We start from the raw sequence: 25,255 nt of genomic DNA, 5'->3' as shown, positions 1-25,255 counted from the left end.
CAGTCAAGTGTGTCGCGGCAGTTTCCCTGGCGGCTGGAGGGAGGAGAGGCTGTGACCAGCCAGGGAGGACAGGTATCGTGGGCCTCCCAGAGGCAGGGCCTCTCCAGCCTGTGATTTGTCAGGGAAATCTCGGCCACCTGCTCCCCTCGTGCAGATGAACCCTAACCCTGACAGCTGCTCCTTGGGCCTCCTACGCTAAGCCCTGTCTTCCCTCTCTGAGCATTTTGCCTGGGACTCCGGGCAGCCTCATCCCTCTGGTTCTTGCCTTCTCAGCCCCAGCAGGACCCTGTGAGTCCTGGGGGCCAGCAGTGGGCCCAGCCCCGGATGGGAGCAGGGGACGGGGCTGCCCTCCACTTGCCATTCTTTTCTCCACCCAGAGCTGGGCCAGGCCTGTCCATCCTCCTCTCTGGAGCCCCCGGACCTTCCCCCTCTACCCCGGGATCAGACCCTGGGGGCAGCTGGCTGGGGCTTGTCCAGAAGAAGGATTATCCAGATCAGTCCCTTGTAATCTCAGCCCCGGCCCGCACCCTCCCCGTGCTCGCCGGAGCCCTCTCCGCGCCCCACCGGAGCTAAGGCACACAGTTTTGGGTATTGACAGTGGGCCGTCTCTCACCCTCATTCTCCGGCTCCTGGACTGGTTCCTAGCCAGGCCCTGACTGCCAAGATCATCGCCACTGGTGGGGGCCAGGGCCTGGGGGCCCCCCGGAGCTGTGGTCGTGCTGCTCCTTTGCACCCCTCCCAAACCCAGCCCTTAATCCTCACAGCTTTGCTCTAATCCCATGGGGCCTGATGCTCTGCTCTCTGCCTGGAGACTGGCCGGGGAAGCACCCGCACCCCTTCCTCCCTCTGGGGCTCGTCACGGGGGCTGCTTCTCCGTGGAGTCCCGCGCTCCTGCTGCCACCCACCCACCCCCCAACCTGGGCTGGGCCCAAGCCTCTCGGAAGCCACACGCCTCCCGCCCTGTCCTCTCCCCCCACCCCGGCCAGCTGACTTCATTTGCCTGACGTCGTTGGCCCTACCCTTCCCTGTCAGTGCCCCCCCGCCCCCCGCCCCCAGTCGGGGCCAGGCCAGGCCAGCTCCCCTGGCAGCAGAGCCGGGGCAGGTGACGGGCGGGCGTCGCAGCTGAGGGAGCGAGGAGACGCCTGGGAACCGGAGCTGGAAGCCTAAAGAGGTCCAGTCAGAGCCCAAGTAAGAGGGAGCTGGGCTGGCTGTGCCCTCTGGGGCTGGGGGCTGCAGGCAGGGCTGGGCCAGTGCCGGGGCGGGCTGGCTGCACAGGACTCCACACTGGGAGGGGCGGGCGGGGAAAGTGGTACAGACCACCCAGTCAGTTCCCTGTCTGGGGACTGGGCTCCAGCCTTCGTGAGGGGTCCGGTGTGAGGTGTGAGGGACAGAGACATGGGGATCCACTTACACCCACCCTGTGTTCCTGGCAGGAGCCCGAGCCACCCCTCCCGCTGCCCACCATGGGGGAGATGGAGCAGCTGCGGCAGGAAGCAGAGCAGCTCAAGAAGCAGATTGCAGTAACCCCAGAACCCTCCCACCAGGGAACCCCAGGAAACAAGGAACCGGGCCGTGCGGGAGTGGGGCCTGCGGGGGAAGAGGGCTGGATTCACCCTTGAGTGACGCCCGAGAGACCCCTGACCTGGAAGTCGCCAGAGACCTCCTGAATTTGGATCTCATATTTGAGAGGCGCCCCCAAACCCTAGAGCCCCAAACCCACCCGCATCAGACGCCCACGCACCCCCCCCGACACCCTGCCCTTACCGTCCCCTGATGTCTGCTTCCCCCCAGGATGCCAGGAAGGCCTGTGCTGACACTACTCTGGCAGAGGTAAGAGTTCCTGTCCGCCCGACAGGGCCGGAGGGGAGGAGTGGGGAGGGGAGCCCCTGGCCAGCCACATCCTGGTGCCCAAGCTCTAGTACAGCGTGTCCTTGGAGTGAGGAATGACATGAATTCATTCATTCAACAAACATTTTGCGAGGTCGGTCTGCTCTGGGCCAGGCACCGAGTCGGAGACTAAGGAGGCAGACTCTGTCCTGTCCTCGTCCATAAAACGTGATTACCCCGCCTCGCGGGGTGGCAAGGATGAAGAGGGGTAGGGCTTTGTCAATCAGAAGCCCTTCGCGACTCTAGGTACTAGCTGTCTAATACTGAAGTCGTCAGTTCTAAGATGCATTTTTTCACATTTTGACGTCGCGGAAATTGAGATGCATCCAACAATCGATGGTTACAATTATAATTCGCAGATTTTTTCCTTCGTAGAGTTGGTGGCATCTTAGATTGGATTAAATGTTAATAATAAGAGTAAACATTTACTAAACATGAGCCAGGCACTGAGCTAAGTTGCTTAAATACATAATTTCATTTCATTTTCATGACAACCCCATAAGGTAGGTGCTATAAACCTCATTCTACAGGCTCAGAGGAAAACAGGCTCAGAGAGGTTAAGTAACTGGCCTGAGATAACAAAGCAAGTAAATGGCAAGTCAAGTCTTTTGACCCTGGAGCCCCAGCCTAAGTCTAGAAGGTCAAAGGAGTTTCAGGGCCATGCAGCTGCTCTGGGTACCCAGTGAGAGCTGGCCGTGCAGCAGTGGTGGGCGAGGGCAGTCTCCTAGCAGCTGGGTTCAGCCAGATGTGTGCATCTCTTCCCAAGTCTGTGTGTGGTGGTCTCACATCGGCAGCTTGGATTGGTCAAGGTGGTATTATTTGTACGATGGAAATCCCCCTCCCCCTCCCCCTCCTGCCCCAGCCCACGCAGGAGAGGTGGTGGTTAAACCCTTAGCAACATGCCTGTGTCTGTCTCCCGCATCAGTCTAAGCCGCTGCCGGGCAGGGCCTGATAACTCTGAGACTGGGGCCCTGACCCTGAGCCTGGCACGTAACAGAAACTTGTACAGATCAGTGGCTGTGACACTGACACGTGGGCATGCGCCCTGCTCACCCCCTGATTTCTTTTTTTTTTTTTTTTTTGCGGGATCTCAGTTCCCCAACCACCACGGATCGAACTCGTACCCCCTGTATTGGGAGAATGGAGTCTTAACCACTGGACTGCCAGGGAAGTCCTCACCCTGATTTTTAATGCTCCCTTTCCTGCAGCTGGTGTCTGGCCTAGAGGTCGTGGGACGAGTGCAGATGCGGACGCGGCGGACGCTAAGGGGACACCTGGCCAAGATCTACGCCATGCACTGGGCCACCGACTCCAAGTGAGGCTTAAGAGGCGTGGGCGGCCGGGGGTGGGTGTTAGGGGGACACAGGAAGGAGAGTTGGGTGGCACGAGCGTTCTCTCCCCAGGCTGCTGGTAAGTGCCTCGCAAGACGGGAAGCTGATTGTGTGGGACACCTACACCACCAACAAGGTATCAGCCATGTCTCCCGGCCCCTCTGCCACCCTCCTTCCTGGGGGCCTCCTGCTCCCCTTCTCTGCTCTCCACCTGGGAGCTCAGCGCAGGCCCCCGCTGCCCCGCCCCCCGCAGGTGCACGCCATCCCGCTGCGCTCCTCCTGGGTCATGACCTGTGCCTACGCCCCGTCGGGGAACTTCGTGGCATGTGGGGGGCTGGACAACATGTGCTCCATCTACAGCCTCAAATCCCGGGAGGGCAATGTCAAGGTCAGCCGGGAGCTCTCTGCTCACACAGGTGAGTGAGTGAGAGACTGAGGGTCCCAGGAAGCCCCGGCCCTGCGGGGGGCGGCCGGCAGCCAGGGCACTGTCCTAACTACCCCCAGGTTATCTCTCCTGCTGCCGCTTCCTGGACGACAACAACATTGTGACCAGCTCCGGGGACACCACGTGGTGAGGACCGAGCGCTGTGGGTGCTGGGGCTTGGGAGGCACCTCTGTGCTGGCCTTTCTCTGTGACCCCCTCCCCTCCCCTCCCCCCACCCCGCAGTGCTCTGTGGGACATCGAGACCGGGCAGCAGAAGACTGTGTTTGTGGGACACACGGGGGACTGCATGAGCCTGGCCGTGTCCCCTGACTTCAAACTCTTCATTTCGGGGGCCTGTGATGCCAGCGCCAAGCTCTGGGACGTGCGGGAGGGGACCTGCCGGCAGACGTTCACGGGCCACGAGTCGGACATCAATGCTATCTGCGTGAGCAGTCCCCTCACCCCCGCCCCCTCTGTTCTCTGACTCCCGGGAACACCTCTCCACTTCCAACACACACAGCCTTCATCCCCTCCTGCAGCCCCCTGACCCTTTCCTTTTTTTTTAATTTATTAATTTTTGGCTGCGTTGGGTCTTCATTGCTGCGTGCAGGCTTTCCTCTAGTTGTGGCTCGCGGGCTGTAGAGCGCAGGCGCAGTAGCTGTGGCGCACGGGCTTAGTTGCTCCGCGGCGTGTGGGATCCTCCCGGACCAGGGCTCGAACCCGTGTCCCCCGCATTGGCAGGCGGATTCTGATCTACTGCGCCACCAGGGAAGCCCCTGCCCATTTCAACTTTCCACTTTGAAATAATTTTCCCTCACAGAAAAGTTGCAAGAGTAACAAGAAGAGCTCCCATCTACCCTTCACCCATATTCACTGTTACCTTTCTGCCACATTTGCTTCATCATTCCCTCTCTGTAGAGTGAGGGAGGGATAGATGGACAGAAGGACACAGACACACACACACCTAGATGTAGGTATAGACACGCTTTGTCATTAGCTTTTTCCCTGGGTTCTTTGAAAGTAAGTTGCAGACCTCATGCCTCTTTACCCATTAAATACTTCAGTGTGTACTTCCTAAAATCAAGGCCGTTCTCTTTCGTAGTCACAGTCTAATTCTTAAAATCAGGAAATTTACATTGACGCAGTACTATAGTCTATATTCAAATCTCACCAATTATCTGAAAAATAGCCATGTTTTTTTTCTGTCCAGGAACATGTATCGCATTCCCTTGCCTTGGATTTTCAGTTTCTTTTTTTTTTTTTAACATCTTTATTGGGGTATAATTGCTTTACAATGGTGTGTTAGTTTCTGCTTTATAACAAAGTGAATCAGTTATACATATACATATGTTTCTTTTAAACTGGAACCGTTTGCGCCCTTTCTCTGTCTTTCGTGACATTGACGTTTTTGAAGAGTACAAGCCAGTTTTCTGTAGACTTTCCCTCCATCGGGTTATGTGACATTTCCTCATGATGAGATTCAGGATATGCATTTGTACTTGGCCCTGTGCTTACACACTGATCCAGCCGACTGTAGTCGCTGGCGTCTGGGACAGCCTCCGCCCTTCTGACCATGTGACCCTGGGCACGCTGCCCACCCTCCCTCAGCCCCATGCTCTCCCCTGCAACGTGGAAATACTGTGGAGCAGGGAAGGGGGTAGGGAGTCCGGCTGCAGCTGGCATGTGACAAACGTCAGCGGTGAAGAGCGACCGTGCTGGCGGTGGAAGGGACGGGGGCGGGGGCAGGGGAGGCTGAGGGAAACAGCTGGGCCTGGAGTCACCAGGGCAGGAGCAGGGAGAGGGCAGGAAAGGCAGCGGGCTACCCAGGTCTGAGTCCTGACCCCTGGCCACCTGTACCCGCAGTTCTTCCCCAATGGAGAGGCCATCTGCACGGGCTCGGACGACGCCTCCTGCCGCCTGTTTGACCTGCGGGCGGACCAGGAGCTGACCACCTACTCCCACGAGAGCATCGTCTGTGGCATCACATCCGTGGCCTTCTCCCTCAGCGGCCGCCTGCTCTTTGCGGGCTACGACGACTTCAATTGCAATGTCTGGGACTCCATGAAGTGCGAGCGAGTGGGTAAGAGCCTGCCCACCACAGCCACCTCGCTCCCCTTGTGGGGACCCTCTTACCACTGCTCCCTAATTATTTGGTAACTGAGCTCTACCCCGAGAAGCCAGCCCCCCTTGCTTCCCAATCTAGGACCACCTTCTCTCAAAGCGAAGTTGCTCTAATGGGCTCTTCTCCACTGCACCTGCCATGGCTGCTTCCCACCGGAAGAGCTCCTCCTGGCCACCCCCAGACCTTGGGCCTTGAATGTCCAGTCAGTGCTGGGTTTCAGGGGCATCCACCAAAGGGAAGGGCCATCTCAGGGACTATGCAGTGACAGAATTCAGGGGATGGAGAGTGACCTGGTGGCCCTGACCCCAACCTGGGTGCTTCTCTAGGACTGGCCTGGTCTGAAGCTGAATCAGATAGTGTGGCTTCTTCTCTTGGGAGAGGCCAGGTGCCCAGTGAAGATAACACTGGGCCAGAGAGTCAGGATCCAAGTCTTAATTCCACTGCTTACTTTCTGAGTGGCCTTGGGCAAGTCACTTCTCTCGGGGCCTAAATCTCCATTTGGAAGCCCTCCCCATTTTCTAGTGCCCTTGCTTTTCTCCCTGCACGTTGACATGTCCAGCCCTCCCAGGTTCCTCCCCTCCCCTCACCCACCCCAGGTTCTGCACAGAGAGATTGGCCTCAATAGAAGGCCCGCCCCTTAGGGCTAATCCTCTTTCCTCCTCTAGTCAGCTGTGTCGCCTGGCTAACCTAGGGGCCCTGTGTGCACACACTCCCTGCCAGGCTAACTCCTCTCCCTTTTCTTCAGGCATCCTCTCTGGCCACGACAACAGGGTCAGCTGCCTGGGGGTCACAGCTGATGGAATGGCTGTGGCCACTGGTTCCTGGGACAGCTTCCTCAAAATCTGGAACTGAGGAGGCTGGAGGACAGGGGGTAAAAGGCCACGAAGACACTCGGCTGCCCTCTCCCCTGCCCGATTTCTTTAAGATTTTCTCTTCTACCCTGCAGCCGCCTTTCCTGCCCAGCTTTCCCCTTTGAGGGCATGGGGAGTATGGGGAGAGTGCCTTTGGGAGGCAACACCAGGGACATGAGTGGGGAACTGCCCCATCTCCTCCCATGGCCTCCCCTTCTCCATGGTCCTGACAGCTTCTCCACCCTTGGCAGGCCTAGCAGGCTTCCCACGGAGGCCACAGGCCCTAGCATTCCCCCGCCCCCAGAGCCACCACCTTTGTCTAGACGCGGGTGGCGCAGGGCCCTCAGCTCTGGCACTACTAGGGTCCTGGCCCCCTTCTCCTTCATACTTCCTCCTTTGTCTACCTTCTTGCCTCTCCTAAAGCACTGGCAATAAAGTAGTGCCCTGGTATGTCTGTGATGTTTGCCTCCCACCCCACTTCTGTTCCAAACAGATGCAGGTCCCACTTAAGTAATAACGTATTACATGTGCAATGATAAAGGCTGGGTACCAGAGAGCTGTGGGCAGAAAGGAAGGTTGAAGCAGGAGCCCAAGCCTCATGGGCAGGGCCTGAGCTGGGGCAGGAGGAGGAGGCTGGGAGGGGGGCTGTGCACAACGGTTCCCCACCGCCTGCCTTTGGTGCATATGTGTGTGTTTGTACAGGAGGGCTGTGTTGAGAAGGAATCAGATTGTAAGAGGCCTAAAAAAGCTAAAAAGTCTAGACTTTACCCTACAGGCAATGCGGGACGATTGAAGAGTTTTGAGTGGAGTAGTAACGTGATCAGCAATGCTCCTCGGGAAGATGGCCCTGGCGGCAATGTCGGTTGATGAAATGGAGGAAGGGGAGCCTGGAGGAAATGGAGGGAAACAAGGTAGGAAGTAGGTGGCAAGAAATGCAAGAGCGATAGGACAGAGGGGGATGGGAAGGGGTGGGGAAGGGATTAAAGATGCAGACTCTCCAGGAGGAAGTGACCAGCGCCTAGGCTATGGGCTATTCAAAGGGAAGGAGTCAAGGTAATGGCCGAGGTTAGGGTTTGGCAACTGGGCGGATGGTGCTGCCATTCACTCGGAGAGAGGATAGGGCAGGACGAGTAACTCTGGGGGAAAGATCACAAATTCAACTTTAGACAAGCTCTGAAGTTCCTCTGGGGCAGCTGGATGAAGATCAGGGTTAGGTAGAGAGACCTGGATGTCACCAGAATACAGATGAGTAACAGATGAAGCCCTAGAAGTGAACACCCAGGGACAGCAAGAGGAAAGGGCCGAGGACAGTGCCCTGGGGAACACCAGGATTTAAGGGAGGTGCGTAAATGAGGCTTGGAGGTGTCAGTGCGGGACACTCAGGCCATGGAACACAGGCCCCCCCTCCCCCCACCCCGCCCCAGGCTGCCTTTCTGCATACAAAAGACCCAGTGCAAGGTTTAGGTACAACACTTAAGAACATCATTTAAGTGGGAATGTAAATTGATACAGCCACAGTATGGAGGTTCCTTAAAAAACTACAAATAGAATTACCATATGACCCAGCCATCCCACTACTGGGCATATACCCAGAGAAAACCATAATTCAAACAGACACATGCACCCCAATGTTCACTGCAGCACTATTTACAATAGCCAGGTCATGGAAGCAACCTAAATGCCCATTGACAGAGGAATGGATAAAGAAGATGTGGTACATATACACAGTGGAATATTACTCAGACATAAAAAGGAACGAAACTGGGTCATTTGTAGAGATGTGGATGGACCTAGACACTGTCATACAGAGTGAAGTAAGTCAGAAAGAGAAAAACAAAAATCGTATATTAACACATACATGTGGAATCTAGAAAAATGGTACAGATGAACCTATTTGCAAAGCAGAAACAGAGACACAGACAATAGAGAACAAATGTATGGACACAAACGGGGGCTGGGATGAATTGGGAGATTGGGATGGACATATATACACTACTATGCATAAAATAGACAACTGAGAACCTACTGTACAGCACAGGGAACTCTACTCAGTGCTCTGTGGTGACTTAAATGGGAAGGAAATCCAAAAAAGAGGGGATATATGTATACGTATAGCTGATTCACTTTGCTGTACGGCAGAAACTAACACAACATTGTAAAGCAACTATACTCCGATAAAAAAAAAAATCATTTAAAATCACTTGCTTTAATATACAGAAACACATAAAACACAAAGAAAGCCAAGGAAGCTCTCAGTCCCAGAGTTGGTAGTGTAGGGGGAGTTGAAGAAAACGAGCCTTTCCAGTCTCCCAGGGAAAGAAGGGGTGAGAGGACACAATATCACTAGGCCCCTGGTGAGTCCCAGTGCTGGGGCCGTGCGTGCCCTAGTTCTCTACCAAAGGAAAGTGCTGATTTTCCTTGTCGTGGCCCTGGCCTTGCTCCCATGCTCGTCCTCCAGTTTTCAGAAGTCGTCCAGTTCCCAGAACGGCCCCTTCCTTTAGTTCCCTAACATTTTCACTCAGGGGAGAAGGCCGCTTTCCCTGCAAAAGGCAGTGGGCAAGATGAGGGAGGGCGGGAGGTTGTTCAGGGGAGAGAAGATAGGGGAAAAGGGCTCCCATCTTTACGTTGGATTTCCTAGTAATAGCTTGCACCCTCTCTCCCTTTACCTGTCGTGGTGTCAGAGTCCCAGGGGAGTTGTCATCCTGCAGGATGGTGAGAGGAGATCTCCCTAGCACCTTGCTGTTTGCTTTCCATCTGCTGCACTTAGAACCTAGAGTTGGTAAGGAGTTAAAACAAGGAGCCAAGATTAGGGGTTTACAGTTTATTTCTCCTCCATCCATTCATGGACATTATCCCAGAGTGTTCTCCCAATTTCTCTACCCCATACCTTGCCCTTAGATTCTGTACCTGAAGACCAAGGAGTCTCGGGGTCTCTCGAGGGCTTGTCTGAGTCCTGGCTGGCCATAGCGGTTTCTGAGGCATGTCCTATTTCCTCCTTGGAAAACACCTGCCTGGAGGGGAGCTCAGTCTGGCTCCAAGGTGACATCTGATCCTCAAGGGAAAACCGGGTGCCCAGAGGCAAGTCCAGTGGAGAAGATGAAGGTGTCTCTAGGGGCAGAACAGGCTCTGGGGGAAGATTTAATGTGGGGTCTTCGGTCTCAAATACGTCACTCAGCTGTTTCACCAGTGGGCTTGGGGGCTCTATGCGGGGGAGAAGTGAGGGGAGATAGTGACCCTCTGTTACAAAGCATTCAGCAAGGAGGACAAGATACATGAGCCTTAGGAGTCATGCCCTGGTGGGTGAGGGACTGGGAAGAGAGAAATTGGTGAGAGGGAGCAAAGTGTTGAGAAAAGAGTGACATGGGGGCTTCCCTGGTGGCGCAGTGGTTGAGAGTCTGCCTGCCGATGCAGGGGACACGGGTTCGTGCCCCCGTCCGGGAGGATCCCACATGCCGCGGAGCGGCTGGGCCCGTGAGCCATGGCCGCTGAGCCTGTGCATCCGGAGCCTGTGCTCCGCAACGGGAGAGGCCACAGCAGTGAGAGGCCCGCGTACCGCAAAAAAAGACATGGGTTCAAAGCAGGAGGATGGAGGCCCCTTCTGATAATGCTGTCACCCAAGGATGCCAGGTGACAGCGTTACCAGGATTCCCTGGGCCCAACACTTACCTCCGCTGGTCTTCATAGGTGTCCGTGCAATGCCAAGGGTAGGAGAGCGGGGATCTGAGTCCTGGGACTGCTTAGGGCCCTCCAGCTGCTCCCCTGCTGGCAGGTTTGGCTGAGGAGAGCTCTCTACCTGTCAGGACCAAAGGCTAGAACAAGTCTGGGCCCTCACTCTTCCCCGCCAGGTCTCTAGCCTCAGGTCCACAGTGCAGACGAGAATTGCCAAGGCCCTCAGACACTCAGCCTACTTCACCGGGATTGAGAATGTGGAAAATAAGGCGGGGGGTGGTGGCGGGGAGTGAGCTCTCTCAGAATCAGGTCAGGCAGAGGCCCCCAAATTCAGACAGTTTCGCTGCCTCCCCCACCCTGATCCTGAGTACCTGGATGGGAGTGCGCAGGATGCCGGCGCTGGGTGAGCGGGGGTCCGCCACGCGAGCCAGCAGCTTGTTGTGAGGCGGAGGCCGCGCTGGAGTGACTGGGACGCTCTTGGCTGAGCCCATCTCAACCAGGAGAAATAGGAGGGGGCAGGGCCCGGCCCGGGCGAGGAAGGGATGCCTGTGAGAAGTGACTCAGGTCTCAGTCCCTACCGCGACCACGTTCGCCCTCTGACTCCAGACCACCCGAACTTCCCCAGTTCCCCGCTGAGGAAGCGCCTGGTCGCCGGGCCAGAGGTCTCAGAGGGGATGATGACCGATACAGACAACAAGGCAGCTCCTTCTGGGCCTCCGAGGCCCGCTAACTTATTCACTAATTTATTCACATCACTTTCCGGGCCCCAGTTCCAGCTTTGGATGCAAAACAGCTCGATCCTCAACTCCCGAAGCTAAGTTTCAAACTTCCCGCCACGCCCCTGCCTTGACCCTATTGGCTGAGTCGACCCTGGTTCCTATAGGTCCGCTATGTGAGACCCGCCTCCAGTGCAGGAAGCCATTGGGCTGGGAGGACGTCTATCATGGGGACGGTGGGGCCAATGGACGACGGCTTGACTTGCCAGGGGTGACGCCTCCTCGATAGAGGGACTTTTGTTCGGGCTGCGAGCTGTCTGTCGTAAGACTTTGCAGAATGCCAGTTTTCGCTTTTGAGACCTTCAGTTTCGAAATCAAATGATTTTATTAAAAAATAGAATCATGAATTATTATGTACATATCCACCTGGAGACGGAGTTATGAAGATTTTTCTGAGGCCAAAGAGATCGTAATCTTTATTGGTCGACGGAGTTAGCAATCACTCGACACTAACTCTCAAATCCCGCCTCATTGGACAGCCCCTTTTCAAATATCAATACTACAACTGCCCTTCTATTTTCCCATTGGACAGGTCCCCAGGAAAGTTTCTGGGATTGACTGGTTTAAACCACCGTCAGTTTCTGCTCTTCAATAGACAGCACACTAATGGATTGTAGGGTACCGGAGTACCAGCAGCCAGAACTCCGGGACCCATCTTACTGCTCTACGTGCGCTCTAACCTGGAGGAGTGGGATTGGCTCTTCCGAGCATCGATTGCATTAGAAGCGCTTTTCATTGGCGATAGTCAAGAGCCGGGCAGAGGGCGGAGCACTAGCGGGCAGGCTCCGTCCAACTGCCATTCTCGCCTGTCTTTCCTTCAGCGCATGCGCCTAACGAGTGGCGCTCATTGGACTAAAGGGTAGGGGGTGGGGGACTAGAAGCGGTGGGAGCCGCTGTGTGTCGAGGAGCTGCTGCCGGTGTCATGGCGGAGCTGAGTGAGGAGGCGCTGCTGTCAGTGTTACCGACTATCCGGGTCCCCAAGGCTGGAGACCGGGTCCACAAAGACGAGTGCGCCTTCTCCTTCGACACACCGGTAAGCCCATTCCCCACGGCCGCAGCGAGCACGACTTCCTTCTATCGCCCTGGTCATTCCGCCGGGGCCTGCAAGTCTTGGGCCACCGCCTCCCTGCGGTGCACCATGGGACTTGTAGTCTCCCACGCTACCCCTGCCGTTGCTTCGAATTCGCGGGAGCTGTCGTGTGACTACCGCCCCCGGAAGCCACCGCGCCCGCCTCACCCGCACCCGGTCTCGTGGAGCACTGTGGGGATTGTAGTCGCTCACTCCCTTCGTTACCGTTCTAAGCCAGAGGCGCAGACTACATCTCCCATGTGGACCCCTGCGAAAGCCTGGGAGTTGGCCTTGCCTATCGCGCATGGCTCTCCGGGTTTTGTAGTCTCTTGTGGGAGGGATGGTGCAACCCCCACACACAGTTCTGGGCCCGGGTTGGGGTAGGAGGGTGGGGACTGCAGTTCCCAGGCGACTAGTAGTCTGGAAATGGCCTTGAAGAAACCCGGTTCTGAAAAAGGCAGAGTTAGAGAGCCTCCACCCATAGTTAATATGGACAGGGGCCGGGGAGGTGGGTCATTGGTGGTAGGGAGAGGAGGAAAGAGGAGAGGAAAGCCCTAGTCGTTTCTCCTTTGAGGTGAATTATGGCCGCAGCCCTCTCTCTTTCTCCCGCCCATCACAGAGAGCAGAGGGAACCCTTTTGAAAGTATTCCCAGAGAGGTGGTTTCTTTCGTGTTGGGTACTAAGGCCCCTTTCCCATCCCGCTCCCACTCTTGACTAGTTAGGCAAAGCCGCCGCCCACACCGTGCTTCACGTTTTGCAGGCTCCACCCGGTACCTCCCTCCCTTCCTGCAGTTCTGCCTTCCTGTGACACCCTGAGACAGACACAAGCCTCCAGCTAGGCCAGAGCCTGAACTGAGAGGGCAGCAGCCTGGCTGGGATCCGCCCCCCTCACCACCCCTCCCTCAAGCCACTGCTGGGCCCTGCCCAGGGTGTTCAGCCAGACCAGCTCATGGCCGGGAAAACTGCAAGTCAGAGTGGAAAGGCTTCATTAATGCATCGCCAGTGCTGGGGATAGCAGCGTGATCTGAGGCCCAGTTCAGGATCATCACTGTGATTTGTAGATTGCTTGGTTTGCTAGGCTTTGATCTGGGCCCCAGACAATGTGCTGCTTCTCTGAAGTCTGGCTTTGGCAGAGCTAAAAGAGGACGGCTGCTCAGAGCAGAGCTCCAGGGTTCCCAGTCTTTGGTGGAGTCAGCGTCTTCTCTTTGCAACATAGGAGTTTAATCACTGCAGAGCTCCCACAGGCCTCCCAGTCTTATCAAGTGCATGCATTGGTGAAGCACTGTCTTTCTCAGGAGGGAAAGGTTTTTTCCTCAATTATCAACAGATGGTAGAAGTCTCCCTTCTTTCAATTACCTACAGTGGCTCCTTCTCTACACTCCTGTCCCTCTCCTTAGTAATGGTTTGAACAGTCCAAAAGGGGCTTTTGTAATCTCATGACACTTTCCTCCTCTCACCCCAAGTCAGGAGATCTCCATTGGTTGGCTTTGCTAACCAACTTCTGGCATATTTGATTATCTTCAAATTGGGTTCATGGTAGAAAAAGCTTATATGACCTCCGTGATGAGAAATGCTGTATTTGTTCATGAACGTTATAACCCACACTGTTCTAGGGCGTGGTACAGAGCAATCTATGGGACTGAGAACTGCGGTGCGGTGCCCTATCTTTTTTTTTTTTTTTTTTTTTTGCGGTACGCAGGCCTCTCACTGTTGTGGCCTCTCCCGTTGCGGAGCACAGGCTCCGGACGTGCAGGCTCAGCGGCCATGGCTCACGGGCCCAACCGCTCCGCGGCATGTGGGATCTTCCCGGACCGGGGCACAAACCCGCATCCCCTGCATCGGCAGGCGGACACTCAACCACTGCGCCACCAGGGAAGCCCCCGGTGCCCTATTTTTAACTCACAGCAGAGAATTTTTCAAGGCCACTGAGGCTTTAATTCCAGGAAGAAGATGCCTGTTGTTGCTTGGATCTGAGGGAAGACTCTTGTCCAATTTCCTCCTTCTCCATCACTCTCTTCACAAGGGCACGGGTGGACTTGCTCAGTTTGGGGAAAGCCCGTCTTCCCTCCTCAGCTGTGATTTGCAGTGGACACTTGTCTTTCCCTGTTTTCTTCCTGGGTCATATGTGTTCTTGTCTCAGAAGGTGTTGATAGATGGTTCTAGAAAGAAGATGGCTTTGAGGTTGGAGGTTGATGGGACTTCAGTGGGGATTTGGTTATTGTTCGGGGGCGGGAGGGGCGAAGCATCAGGGCGGTGACCGGAGAATGCTGGACTTCATGTCCTTGCCAGACTGGGTCCCAGTTCAGCTGTGAGCCCCAAGCGAGGCATTGTTCTCCTGGAGCCAGACCTCAGCAGGCAAGGAAGGAGGAGACCAGTGTGGCCCAGGGATCGACTGCCTAGTAGAGTGAGGGAAGGGAAAGGTCTGGCCTTGCTGGCGAGCTCGGGCTTAGGTGTCTTGTTCAGGTGCTGGCATCTGTGCTCCTCCGGTCCGGAAGGTTTGCTGAATCTTGGAGGTCGGGTGGGGTTAGTCATGGTGTCCCTAGATTAGGTTCAGTGTCTGGCATGGAGGTCTTTCCAAGTCTATGGTAGTTGATCCCCGTTCACTCTCCGGATCTCTGGGCTCCAGGAAAGAGGTAAAGGGAGTTCTCTGCAGTATACCAGAGGGCTCCCGAGAAGAAGCAAGAAGGAAGAGGAATGGGGACTGATAGGTGTTGCTCAGCCCCGGTGTCCTTGTGGGTTGTTATCAAAGTCACAGGAGGATGGGGAGACCCTTAGCCAGGTGCCAGGTCCTAGAAGGCTAAGTGACTCGCCACAAGCCACACGGTGTTCGAGGACAGATCTTGCTTCCGGAAACCAGCAGCTTCTGACTCCAGGTCTTGGTCTCCCCTGGCCAGGCTTCATCCTGCCTGTGTTCCCTCCCCTGCCTCTTGTCCTGCAGGAGTCTGAGGGTGGCCTCTACATCTGCATGAACACATTCCTGGGTTTTGGGAAACAGTATGTGGAGAGACATTTCAACAAGACCGGCCAGCGAGTCTACCTGCACCTCCGGCGGACCCGGCGCCCGGTAGGCGAGGCCTGAGGACGTTCGGGCACATCCCACTGGGCCCCCGTATTGAATCTGTCTGTTCCATCCTGACCTCCCGCAGGCCTCAGTTTCCCCCTCACCTATTTCTGTTGGTGTCATTTAAACCCAGCACGTGTGTTTTTTAGCTCCTTTGTCTTCTGAGATTAGCCCACTCCATCCCGTCCATCCTCATTTGTACCTTCCTTGTTGCTCATGGCTGACGCTGCCCTTCCTGCCTCGTTGCAGAAAGAGGAAGACACAACTGCAGGCACTGGAGACCCTCCCCGCAAGAAGCCCACCCGTCTGGCTATCGGTGAGCATCACGGCCGTCCTGTTCTCCTCCCTGAGCTGGCCATTCCTGCTCTCAGAGGTACTAGGAAAGCCCCCGAAGGATGGGCCTGATCTGTGGCCCTGAAACCCTGGAGGGGACAAGGTGAAGTGCTGTCTCAGAGGAGGGGTGTTGACCTGTGGTGGTGGTCCTACCCCCCTTCTTCTTCCCTGTCTTACCAGGTGTCGAAGGCGGGTTTGAGCTCAACGAGGAGAAGTATGAATACGATGAGGATGTAAAAATCGTCATTTTGCCGGATTACCTGGAGATAGCCCGGGATGGGTTGGGGGGACTGCCTGACATTGTCAGAGATCGGGTATGAATACCTTCCTGCCCTACCGAAGATTCTAGGGCAGGTGGGGCCAGAGCAGTGATGTCGTGGGCAAGGCCCGAGAAAGCTGAAGACCACGGGGCTAGAGGGGCACGTGGGGCTATGGGCTGGGTCCTGTCTCTCACCCTCTGCTTCCCCCAGGTGACCAGTGCGGTGGAGGCCCTACTGTCGGCCGACTCAGCCTCCCGCAAGCAGGAGGTGCAGGCCTGGGATGGGGAAGTACGGCAGGTGTCTAAGCATGCCTTCAACGTCAAGCAGCTGGACAGCCCTGCTCGAATCCCTCCCTGGTGAGGCCTGGCCCCTCCACCTCGGGGTGCAGCCCCCAGAGCTGGGGCCAAGAGGCCACCCTCCTGGGGGTCTGGTGGGAGAGAGGGTTGGGAGCAGGCTGAGGAGGGAGACCTGGGGGAGCTGAGCTAAGTGAGGGCATCTCCAGAGGAGAGGAGAAGAGAGAGGTCTTGGACCAGTGGGGGACCCACCTCTCCCATAACCCCCTGACCCATATTTCGGCTAATTTTCTTCTCCCGGGGTTAGTGGCTGGAAGTGCTCCAAGTGCGACATGAGGGAGAACCTGTGGCTCAACCTGACCGATGGCTCCATCCTCTGTGGCCGGCGCTACTTCGACGGCAGCGGGGGCAACAACCACGCCGTGGAGCACTACAGGGAGACGGGCTACCCGCTAGCCGTCAAGCTGGGCACCATCACACCTGACGGAGCTGGTACTACCCCCCCCCGCCCCCCCGCCGACCACCTCCACGCGGAAATCGCTGAGTCTTAACCCCTAACTCATCTCACGTGACACGAACAAGACGCCAGTTTGTTCTCTTGATAAACGATGAAAATATTGCAGTAAAACTGAATTTTCAGTTAACCCCCAAATCTCAGTCCCCTTCCTAGGGGTCACCATCGTTGTCTCTTAGTGAGTATTCTTTCAAACCCATCTCACTCTAGAACCTTACCTGTAGGGTGGAGGCACAAGGAATTCCAACCCTTGTCCTGTTTCACCCCATCTTCCCGGACAGCCAGTCCCAGAAGGGCTTATGGCCTCACTGATGCTCGAGGGTGCCAAGAGCGTTACCCTCACGGCTCGTCCTTCTGTCCCACCGAGGCCTCTCAGGGCAGGGGGTGGGGTTGGTGGTCAGGCTGGGCCTGAGCCGCCCCCTCTGACGCTGCTGCTGCTTCCTGTGCTAGATGTGTACTCATATGACGAGGATGACATGGTCCTGGACCCCAACCTGGCCGAACACCTGTCCCACTTTGGTATCGACATGCTGAAGATGCAGAAGGTGAGACCCCTTCAGCTTCTAGAATCGTCTCATCATTCACTGACTACTCCTGAGCCCCTACTATGTGCTGGTCACTACAAATGAGATGGGGTGGTCCTCACTCTCATAGGCTTCTATTCCAGATAAGAGGCAGGCATTGATCAGAGGCTCACGCAGATACGGGAGTAACTGCAGGAGTTTCCAGGGGGCCGCCTAGTCCAGGGGATGGAGGAGATGGCCCTGAGGAAGTGATGCTTGGGTGATCTGAGGGTGAGAAGGGGTGGCTTCAGCATGGATGAACGCGTTAGCGCGGGGGAGTTGAGTTCGTTTCATCCCCTCATTTGGGCTGAGGCCTGCTGCTTAACGGGCCCCTGGGACAGTTGCCTGTGGCCTTCCGGAACTTGCACTGGAGGATACCCAATGGGCCTCCCGTGTCAGAGCCCGTAATTCAGCACATTCCAGGCTCCAGCTGGCTCTCGTCCTAGACCAAGTGAGAGAACGGAAAAGACGCAGGGCTGCGTTCCTTAGCCTGTCTGAGGTGCCCCTTCCTGTGCAGACGGACAAGACGATGACGGAGTTGGAGATAGACATGAACCAGCGCATCGGCGAGTGGGAGCTGATCCAGGAGTCAGGGGTGCCGCTCAAGCCCCTGTTCGGGCCCGGCTACACAGGCATCCGCAACTTGGGCAACAGCTGCTACCTCAACTCGGTGGTCCAGGTGCTCTTCAGCATCCCCGACTTCCAGAGGAAGTGAGTGCTGCCCTCTCCCCCAGGCCGGCCCCCGGGCTCTGCGCCCATGACACCCGCTCCTCCCCTGGCAGCCAGCCTCCAGGCACCCTCCTTTGGCTGCCCTCAGGACCTCTGTTCTAGCTCAGTCTTAGCTCCTGGTACACTGCGAGGGGAGCAGGTTCTAGGGCTGCATCACTGTCAACCCGGCCACACACAAACCCACTGGTGGGGCCAGACGCCCAACCCCAGGGCCCCCCGAGGCCTCCTGACTGACTCAAGGGCGAGCAGGTGGTCTTTATTTTAGGCCAGTGACATCAGGTGAGCACCTAACAGGTACATGGAGCATTTGGGGATAGGGGAGGGCTAGGGACTTGACGATAGAAGAAAGGCAGGTTCTCAGCATAAGTGGGTGTCTAATTGGGAAGGCCTGGTACACACGTGAAAACTTAGAACACATTGACACGTTCTGTTCAAAGAATATGAACCGTATTTATCCTTCTCCTGGGCTGTCTTCTCCCTTCCCCCGACTCTCTGTCAGGGACGGGGCTGGAGTGCCCTGCATGCCGACCAAGTTGGAAATGGGAGGGAGGGCAGGTTGCTGGAAAGAAGTGGACCCCAAGGGTCAACTGCGTGCCTCCCCGCTCTGGAGGGAACCTGTTCCCTGAGCTGGTAGATAATTACTCCCTTCCCTTTTCCTCTGGGGCTGGACCAAAGCCCCTCCAATGACCCTTCCCTTTGCTCTCAGATATGTGGATAAGCTGGAGAAGATCTTCCAGAACGCCCCGACGGACCCGACCCAGGACTTCAGCACCCAGGTGTATGTAGCCAGTCCTGTGCGCCTTCTCGCTCCTCCATGACCCCCTGGAGTGGACAGCAGTTCAGCCCCTGGCCAGCTAGAGGCAGTTCAGCCCCCGGCCAGCTAGAGGCTGTTCAGCCCCTGGCCGGCTAGAGGCAGTTCAGCCCCCGGCCGGCTAGAGGCTGTTCAGCCCCCGGCCGGCTAGAGGCTCTCAGATGACTGCCTGCTGGGCACGCTGTCTGCCTTGAGTTGGGTTCCCATGGAATCTAAGGTTTTTCACATTTAAGGGAGTTGTCTAAGGGGGCTTTGAGCAGGGGTTGAGTTGGGGAGGATGAGGTGTAGATGGGTGTCAGATGGAAGCTGAGTGGTTCTCTTGGATGTCAACGCAGGGCCAAGCTGGGCCATGGCCTTCTCTCGGGAGAGTATTCCAAGCCAGCATCGGAGTCGGGCGACGGGGAGCAGGTGCCGGAACAGAAGGTGAGTCTGGGCCTCCATCCCTTTCAGGCTCTGGAATTGTGGGCAAACTGAGATCCGGGAGGTGTCTAAAGAAGGCCACTTGGTGGCCTCTCGGGCCCCAGCTGAATCGCCGCCCTGGCTCTGCCTAGGACATCCAAGATGGCATCGCCCCTCGGATGTTCAAGGCCCTCATTGGCAAGGGTCACCCTGAGTTCTCCACCAACCGGCAGCAGGATGCCCAAGAATTCTTCCTTCACCTTATCAACATGGTGGAGGTGAGGGCGCTCTTCACACACCTGCTGTCTGCCTGCGATTCAGGTCCCTCCCTTCTCCTTGCTGCCCATTGTTTCCTGTCAGCTCTAACCCACTCCCAGCCCCGGGACCCCACAGCCTACGCGCCCTGAGCTTTCCCTGCGAGGAGTGGCTGCACCTGAGGAGCGCAGCAAAGGAGCGACCCTCACAGTCGCTGGGCTTGCAGCCTAATGAAGGATGCACCCAAAGAAAACGACAGGCGGTTGCTTAGCACTTAGAAAGTACAGACACTTCGCCACGCAGTCCCACCGTGCCCGGATGGGCCAGAACTGGCGGGGTTGATTAGGGAAGGCTTCTGCTCTGCTCTGGCATCCCTGCCCCTCTTCGTGGTTGTCTCTCTTCCACTCCCCTCTTTCCCTGACCCACCAGTGACTCTTTTAGGCTCCCATCCCAGTGCCTGGCTGCCCAGACCTCCCCACCCTGCCTCTTCCCCATAGAGGAATTGCCGGAGCTCTGAAAATCCTAATGAAGTGTTCCGCTTCCTGGTGGAAGAAAAGATCAAGTGCCTGGCAACGGAGAAGGTGAAGTACACCCAGCGAGTGGACTACATCATGCAGCTGCCTGTGCCCATGGACGCGGCCCTGAACAAAGGTGGGCACTCTGCTCTCCCAGCGGGGCCTGGAGGCGGAGGCGGAGGCTGAGGCCTGGGAGCAGTGCTTGGGTGCCTTGCAGAAGCAGAGCCCGTGGTCCGCCCTGCTCCGCAGCCAGAGGGCCGAGGCGGGGCTGTTGGGGGCAGGTGGGATTAACCTTGCCTGCAGCTGGTCAGCAGAGCTGTGTTGAGAAAGAGGCAAGATCACGGACGGACGTGTGTCCAGTAGGTTTGGAGAGGTGGAGGAGCTGAGGTTGTCGTGGACGCAGCGCCAGTAGGGAGAGGCTCAGGGGGGAAAGAGGCAGCCCCCTCTGAAGGACCCACCCACTGATTCTGTCACCAGAGGAGCTCCTGGAGTATGAGGAGAAGAAGCGGCAAGCCGAAGAGGAGAAGCTGCCACTGCCAGAACTTGTTCGGGCCCAGGTGCCCTTCAGTTCCTGCCTGGAGGCCTATGGGGCCCCCGAGCAGGTAGATGACTTCTGGAGCACGGCCCTGCAGGCCAAATCAGTAGCCGTAAAGTAAGTCCTGTGGGTCTGGGCCCGTGTCAGCGTAAACCCAAAGATGCCGTCAGCCTTTTTTTTGCATTCTCGAGTCCCTTTGTGGTCATAATCTCAGACTTGTGTCAGTTGAGGCTGGTGCCCCGGTCCAGGAGGCCCCAGCAGGAGGGGACTCGGATAATTGCGACACACTACCTTGACCTGCCCCTACCAGTCCCTCGTCTCTCTTGGGATGGAATCAGTTTCCAGGGCAGCCTCTCTCCGCTCACTTCCCCGATGCCGGCAAAGCACAGGCACTCAGTGACAGTCGTGGACAGAATTGAAACTTCCAGTATATGATCTTACTCTTTGCTAACCCATCATTGGGCATGAACTTGAGATGTGAAAGAGTCTCTGGTTGCCGGGATTTCAGCCATGAAATCCATGCCCGTGAGACGCCCCCCGCCCCCCCCCCACGCCCCCTCACTTCCCTGGCTTCTGCTTCTCCGTGTCTACAGATGCTCTTCATGCCTGACCAGGGCAAGAAAAGAATATGGAGTGTCTTCTGGGCTGTTAGGGCTTCTATCCATGACAGGCTGAACCCGGGGTGGGGCTTTCAGGAGAGGTTCTCTGGGTACCAGGACATTCTCTCTTCCCTAGGACCACGCGATTTGCCTCATTCCCTGACTACCTGGTCATCCAGATCAAGAAGTTCACCTTCGGCTTAGACTGGGTGCCCAAGAAACTGGGTATGGTGGCTGGGACGAGCGAGGGAGGCTAAGCAGAAAGCGCTAGAAAAAGAAGGGGCCTTAACACGTAAACTAATGCTTCTCCAGCTTCCCTCCGAAAGGGGAAACATTACCTTAGATGTTTCAAAATGTGTCTAGTTTGAAAAGCGCTGACTAAAAATATTAAGACTTCTTTGATTTTTTACTTTTTTCACTACATTTTTTAATTGAAGTGTAGTTGATTTACAACGTTGTGTTAATTACTGCTGTACAGCAAGGTGATTCAGTTATATATACACATTCTTTTTTTTTCATATTCTTTTCCATTATGGTTTATCATAAGATATTGAATACAGTTTGCTGTGCTGTACAGTAGGATCTTGTTGTTGAACACTTCTTCGATTTTATAGTTATGACCTAAAACCGAAAGTTGTCTTCATGGTTTTATATAATTGGTAAGATGCTTTCATTTTGATAATCTTGAAACAGTTTTTCACGGGCCTTACAGGCCCCTGATGACTTTGCCAACTGCAGAATTAATTTCATTTCCTAGATAAGTCGAGCCCCACGGAAGTATAGAATCATTCTGCGGCGCGTTCGGAGGCGCCTTCCTGGCTCGTGGCTCATTGGTGGTAGATCCAGGACTGGAATCCTGGTCTCCTGAACCCCAGCCCCTGATGCTTTTTATTACACTGAGAACCCTGCAATGGGTCCTGCTCTGAGTAGCATCTTACTACAGAGCAGGATGGGGGCAGGGGCTTGAGATTCCTGGAGTGCTTATACCCAGAGGGCCTCGGGGAGCTGCTGAGGTGACCTCTGTCCTGCTGTTCCACTTGCAGATGTATCCATCGAGATGCCAGAGGAGCTAGACATCTCCCAGCTGAGGGGCACAGGGCTGCAGCCTGGAGAGGAGGAGCTGCCCGACATTGCCCCACCCCTGGTCACTCCGGATGAGCCCAAAGGTAGCCTTGGTTTCTATGGCAACGAAGACGAAGACTCCTTCTGCTCCCCTCACTTCTCCTCTCCGACATGTTAGTGACTCTTCTTCCTGCCTGTCTCTTTCCCTTGCTGATGGGGGTCTTCTCTGCCTGCCTCCCCTTGTCCCTGTCCATTGTGTTTCTCCTGTCCTCCCTTTCAAATTTCCTCTGCCCTCTTGATGGACGTGAGGACCAATAGAGCACCCCCAGCCACATCCTCTGTGTGGCTGGCTAATGGCCTCTGCCCTCGTTCACCTCGAGTTGGGTAGGGGGCGGGGGCAGGTTATCATACTCCAGAAACGGCCTGTTCTGAGAGAATGGGCAAGGAAGGGGCTCCCTGGGGGACCTCTAGCCTCAGTTCTGTACCTTGAGGATACTGCTGGCCACACGTGATGTCGTTTTGTCATTTTAGTTCTGGAATAAGGTGCCAGGCCATGGAGGAAAAACACATGGAACGGGTGGCTGGAAGAGGGCTGGGGGTGGACTGTGGGAGCGAGGAGGGGCAGGGAGTGGCCCAAGGAGTCAGGCCCCTGTGCCTGCGCTTCTCCGCCAACAGCGCCCATGTTGGATGAATCGGTCATCATCCAGCTGGTGGAGATGGGCTTCCCGATGGACGCCTGCCGCAAAGCAGTCTACTACACGGGCAACAGCGGGGCCGAGGCCGCCATGAACTGGGTCATGTCGCACATGGATGACCCGGGTAAGCAGAGCTGGGGAGCTGGGGGGTGGTGAGCAGGCAGGGCCAGCACCCTCCCGCAAACACTTCAACCCCTTCACATCCGCAGATTTTGCAAACCCCCTCATCCTGCCTGGCTCCAGTGGGCCCGGCTCCACAAGCGCAGCAGCTGACCCCCCGCCAGAGGACTGTGTGACCACCATCGTCTCCATGGGCTTCTCCCGGGACCAGGCCCTGAAAGCCCTGCGGGCCACGGTATGGGCGTCCCCAGATGAGGGCGGGACCTGTGGGAAGAAGCGGGTGGGAGCGAGGTTCCATCCCTCGTGAGCAAGACCGAGGATGACCTGTGTGGTACGGCCGGTCTGGGGCTCTGCCCTTTAGCGGCTGTGATAAGGGAGCAGAGGCCTTCACTGGGGGCTTTCTTGACCCTGACTTTGCTAAAAAATAAAAAGTAACGCTTCCCTCCTCTCCCAGAATAATAGTTTAGAACGGGCTGTGGACTGGATCTTCAGTCACATAGACGACCTGGACGCGGAAGCTGCCATGGACATCTCCGAGGGCCGCTCAGCTGCTGACTCCATCTCCGAGTCCATACCGGTGGGACCTAAGGTCCGGGACGGTCCTGGAAGTGAGTGTCCCAGGGAACCAGGACGGGCGGGGGCTGATCCACACTCCCTGAAATCCCGTCCTGGGTGTGAGCTGCTGGGTGCATCCGCCCTCACTGTCTCCTCCCTTGCCCCTCCCTCCCTAGAGTATCAGCTCTTCGCCTTCATTAGTCACATGGGCACCTCAACCATGTGTGGTCACTACGTATGCCACGTCAAGAAGGAAGGCAGGTGAGGGGACAGCACGTGCCTTTTGAATGGGACAGTGTTTCTGGGGGTGGGGAGGGGCATCCTGGAAGTCCTAGAATATTTGTGAGGGACAATAAGGCATTGCCTGGTGGTGGCGCAAATTCACCAGAAATTGGCAGAAAGCCTGACGGCAGAGATGGGCAAACCTAGGGCCCAAGGGCTGAATCCCGCCACTTGCTTTTATAAATAACGTTTTTACAAGCATGGCCACACTTACTCGTTTATGTATTGCCTGTGGCTCTTTTCACGCTGCAACAGGCAGGCTGAGTAGTTGTGTCAGACCGGATGGCCTGCAAAACCTGAAACATTTCCTGTCTGGCCCTTGACAGACAAAGCTTGCTGATGCCAACCTAAAAGGAATGGGTGCAGGTGGCTGTAAAGATACCACAGGGTCTGAAGACACCGAGTAGAGTAGGAATGACCCTGTGAGATTAGGACGTTCCCTTGAGACAGGTGGCAGCTGGACTGTGGGTTTGGGGACCGAGCCTTTGCCCCAGAGTCACCAGGGTCAACTCCAGGGGCCACGTCAGAGAGACTGAGTTGCGAATGCCCGGGTTGTTCATCCTTTCCCCCCACCCCCTTCCCCAGATGGGTGATCTACAATGACCAGAAAGTGTGTGCCTCTGAGAAGCCGCCCAAGGACCTGGGCTACATCTACTTCTACCAGAGAGTGGCCAGCTAAGAGCCTGCCCTGAGCCCTTACCACTGAGGGCGGGGGACAGACCACCCAGCATGAGGGTTGGGCGCCCCCCTGCTCTGTTACCCTTTTTCTTTTCGTCCCCGGCAGCAGGGAAGAAGCTAGTGGCCATGGGAGAATGGCCAAGCAAAGCGGGGGGCGCTCGGGAGACTTTGGGGACAGAGCAGGAAGGGGACAGGAAGGGCCGGCTGCCTGTCTGTGAGGAGACTGTAGCTTTCCTGCCCTTGACCCCATAGTGCTCTGCTTCTCTGTGATCCTGCCGGCGTGGCGTGGAGCGGGCTTGTTTGTGTGTGTGGTGTGGGTGTAGCTTTGTGCAGCCTCTTCCACAGGAGGGGGCTTCTGTGCCTCCCCTCCCCACTTCGTGTTTGCTCCCCGTGTGGTCGGGCAAGGAGGGACATAAGGGAAATGGGGACCCCCCTCACCCTCCTGCCTCAGTCTTTTCCCCACCCTGTCTCTCCCCTGTCCTTCTCTGGAAAATGCCAAAATACAGGATGTGAATAAAAGTACAATGGTTCAATCGTGTCCTGTTTGATAACTTGGGGGAAACTGTTAACCCCCTGGGGTTAGCAGGAGGGCCAGTTTCTGAAAACTCCCGGCCCCAGCCCTTTGACCCTCATGCCCCCTCGTAGGCAGTTCTGTGCTTTTTACCATTCTAGCGCTCTTGGGAGATTGGGGGGTGAGTGAGGTGAGCACTGGGGGAGTAGAGGAAAGCTGAGGGGTGCGAGCTGTCAGATGAAGAAAAGTGGAGTGGGGCGACACAGAGCACGGATGGGGTGAAGAGTCCTTCCTTCCAGCCATCACAGGAGAGGGGGCCCAAATGGGTACCTCCCAAATGTCCCCAGTGGCTAGGG

The 25,255-nt window shown here is 56.3% G+C and overlaps 3 protein-coding genes across 13 annotated transcripts; 2 read left to right on the top strand and 1 right to left on the bottom strand.

Annotated features, from left to right (window-relative positions):
- The first annotated feature begins 135 nt into the window (after positions 1-135).
- On the top strand, positions 136-7,074 carry GNB3 (G protein subunit beta 3). 4 transcript variants are annotated; one of them, XM_060167023.1, is made up of 10 exons: positions 136-1,171; positions 1,434-1,520; positions 1,792-1,830; positions 3,096-3,202; positions 3,291-3,354; positions 3,472-3,634; positions 3,723-3,789; positions 3,886-4,087; positions 5,506-5,722; positions 6,510-7,074. In XM_060167023.1, the coding sequence occupies exons 2-10, from the start codon at positions 1,464-1,466 to the stop codon at positions 6,614-6,616; spliced, it is 1,023 nt and encodes a 340-aa protein (XP_060023006.1). In that variant the 5' UTR covers positions 136-1,171; positions 1,434-1,463; the 3' UTR covers positions 6,617-7,074. The 4 variants fall into 4 exon arrangements, with proteins under 4 accessions (XP_060023006.1, XP_060023007.1, XP_060023005.1 ...); XM_060167024.1 differs by having other exon boundaries at positions 136-1,188; positions 4,009-4,087; XM_060167022.1 differs by having other exon boundaries at positions 136-1,188.
- Positions 6,361-10,847, bottom strand: CDCA3 (cell division cycle associated 3). Of its 3 annotated transcripts, none has more exons than XM_060167027.1 (5): positions 10,656-10,847; positions 10,282-10,408; positions 9,523-9,816; positions 9,282-9,385; positions 6,361-7,502 (listed from the first exon to the last, which is right to left on the bottom strand). In XM_060167027.1, the coding sequence occupies exons 1-5, from the start codon at positions 10,773-10,775 to the stop codon at positions 7,380-7,382; spliced, it is 768 nt and encodes a 255-aa protein (XP_060023010.1). In that variant the 5' UTR covers positions 10,776-10,847; the 3' UTR covers positions 6,361-7,379. The 3 variants fall into 3 exon arrangements, with proteins under 3 accessions (XP_060023010.1, XP_060023009.1, XP_060023011.1); XM_060167026.1 differs by lacking the exon at positions 6,361-7,502 and adding an exon at positions 8,822-9,155; XM_060167028.1 differs by lacking the exon at positions 6,361-7,502 and adding an exon at positions 8,822-9,155 and having other exon boundaries at positions 9,523-9,741.
- Positions 10,848-11,929: 1,082 nt separating this feature from the next.
- Positions 11,930-24,921, top strand: USP5 (ubiquitin specific peptidase 5). Of its 6 annotated transcripts, none has more exons than XM_060167018.1 (20): positions 11,930-12,093; positions 15,068-15,193; positions 15,440-15,506; positions 15,704-15,837; positions 15,994-16,139; positions 16,384-16,568; positions 17,041-17,135; positions 17,671-17,864; positions 18,589-18,660; positions 19,029-19,116; positions 19,245-19,370; positions 19,845-19,998; positions 20,340-20,514; positions 21,133-21,221; positions 22,040-22,162; positions 22,734-22,877; positions 22,963-23,108; positions 23,328-23,481; positions 23,605-23,689; positions 24,296-24,921. In XM_060167018.1, exons 1-20 carry the CDS (start codon positions 11,983-11,985, stop codon positions 24,387-24,389), a joined length of 2,508 nt encoding a protein of 835 aa, XP_060023001.1. In that variant the 5' UTR covers positions 11,930-11,982; the 3' UTR covers positions 24,390-24,921. The 6 variants fall into 6 exon arrangements, with proteins under 6 accessions (XP_060023001.1, XP_060022997.1, XP_060022998.1 ...); XM_060167014.1 differs by having other exon boundaries at positions 22,040-22,231; XM_060167015.1 differs by having other exon boundaries at positions 15,440-15,563.
- Positions 24,922-25,255: the final 334 nt, after the last annotated feature.

The sequence above is a fragment of the Lagenorhynchus albirostris genome, chromosome 11 (assembly GCF_949774975.1).
Source record: "Lagenorhynchus albirostris chromosome 11, mLagAlb1.1, whole genome shotgun sequence".
NCBI classification, from domain to species: domain Eukaryota; kingdom Metazoa; phylum Chordata; class Mammalia; order Artiodactyla; family Delphinidae; genus Lagenorhynchus; species Lagenorhynchus albirostris.
The sequence above is the reverse complement of the archived record's forward strand: the minus strand, read 5'-3'. Positions and strand labels throughout refer to the sequence as shown.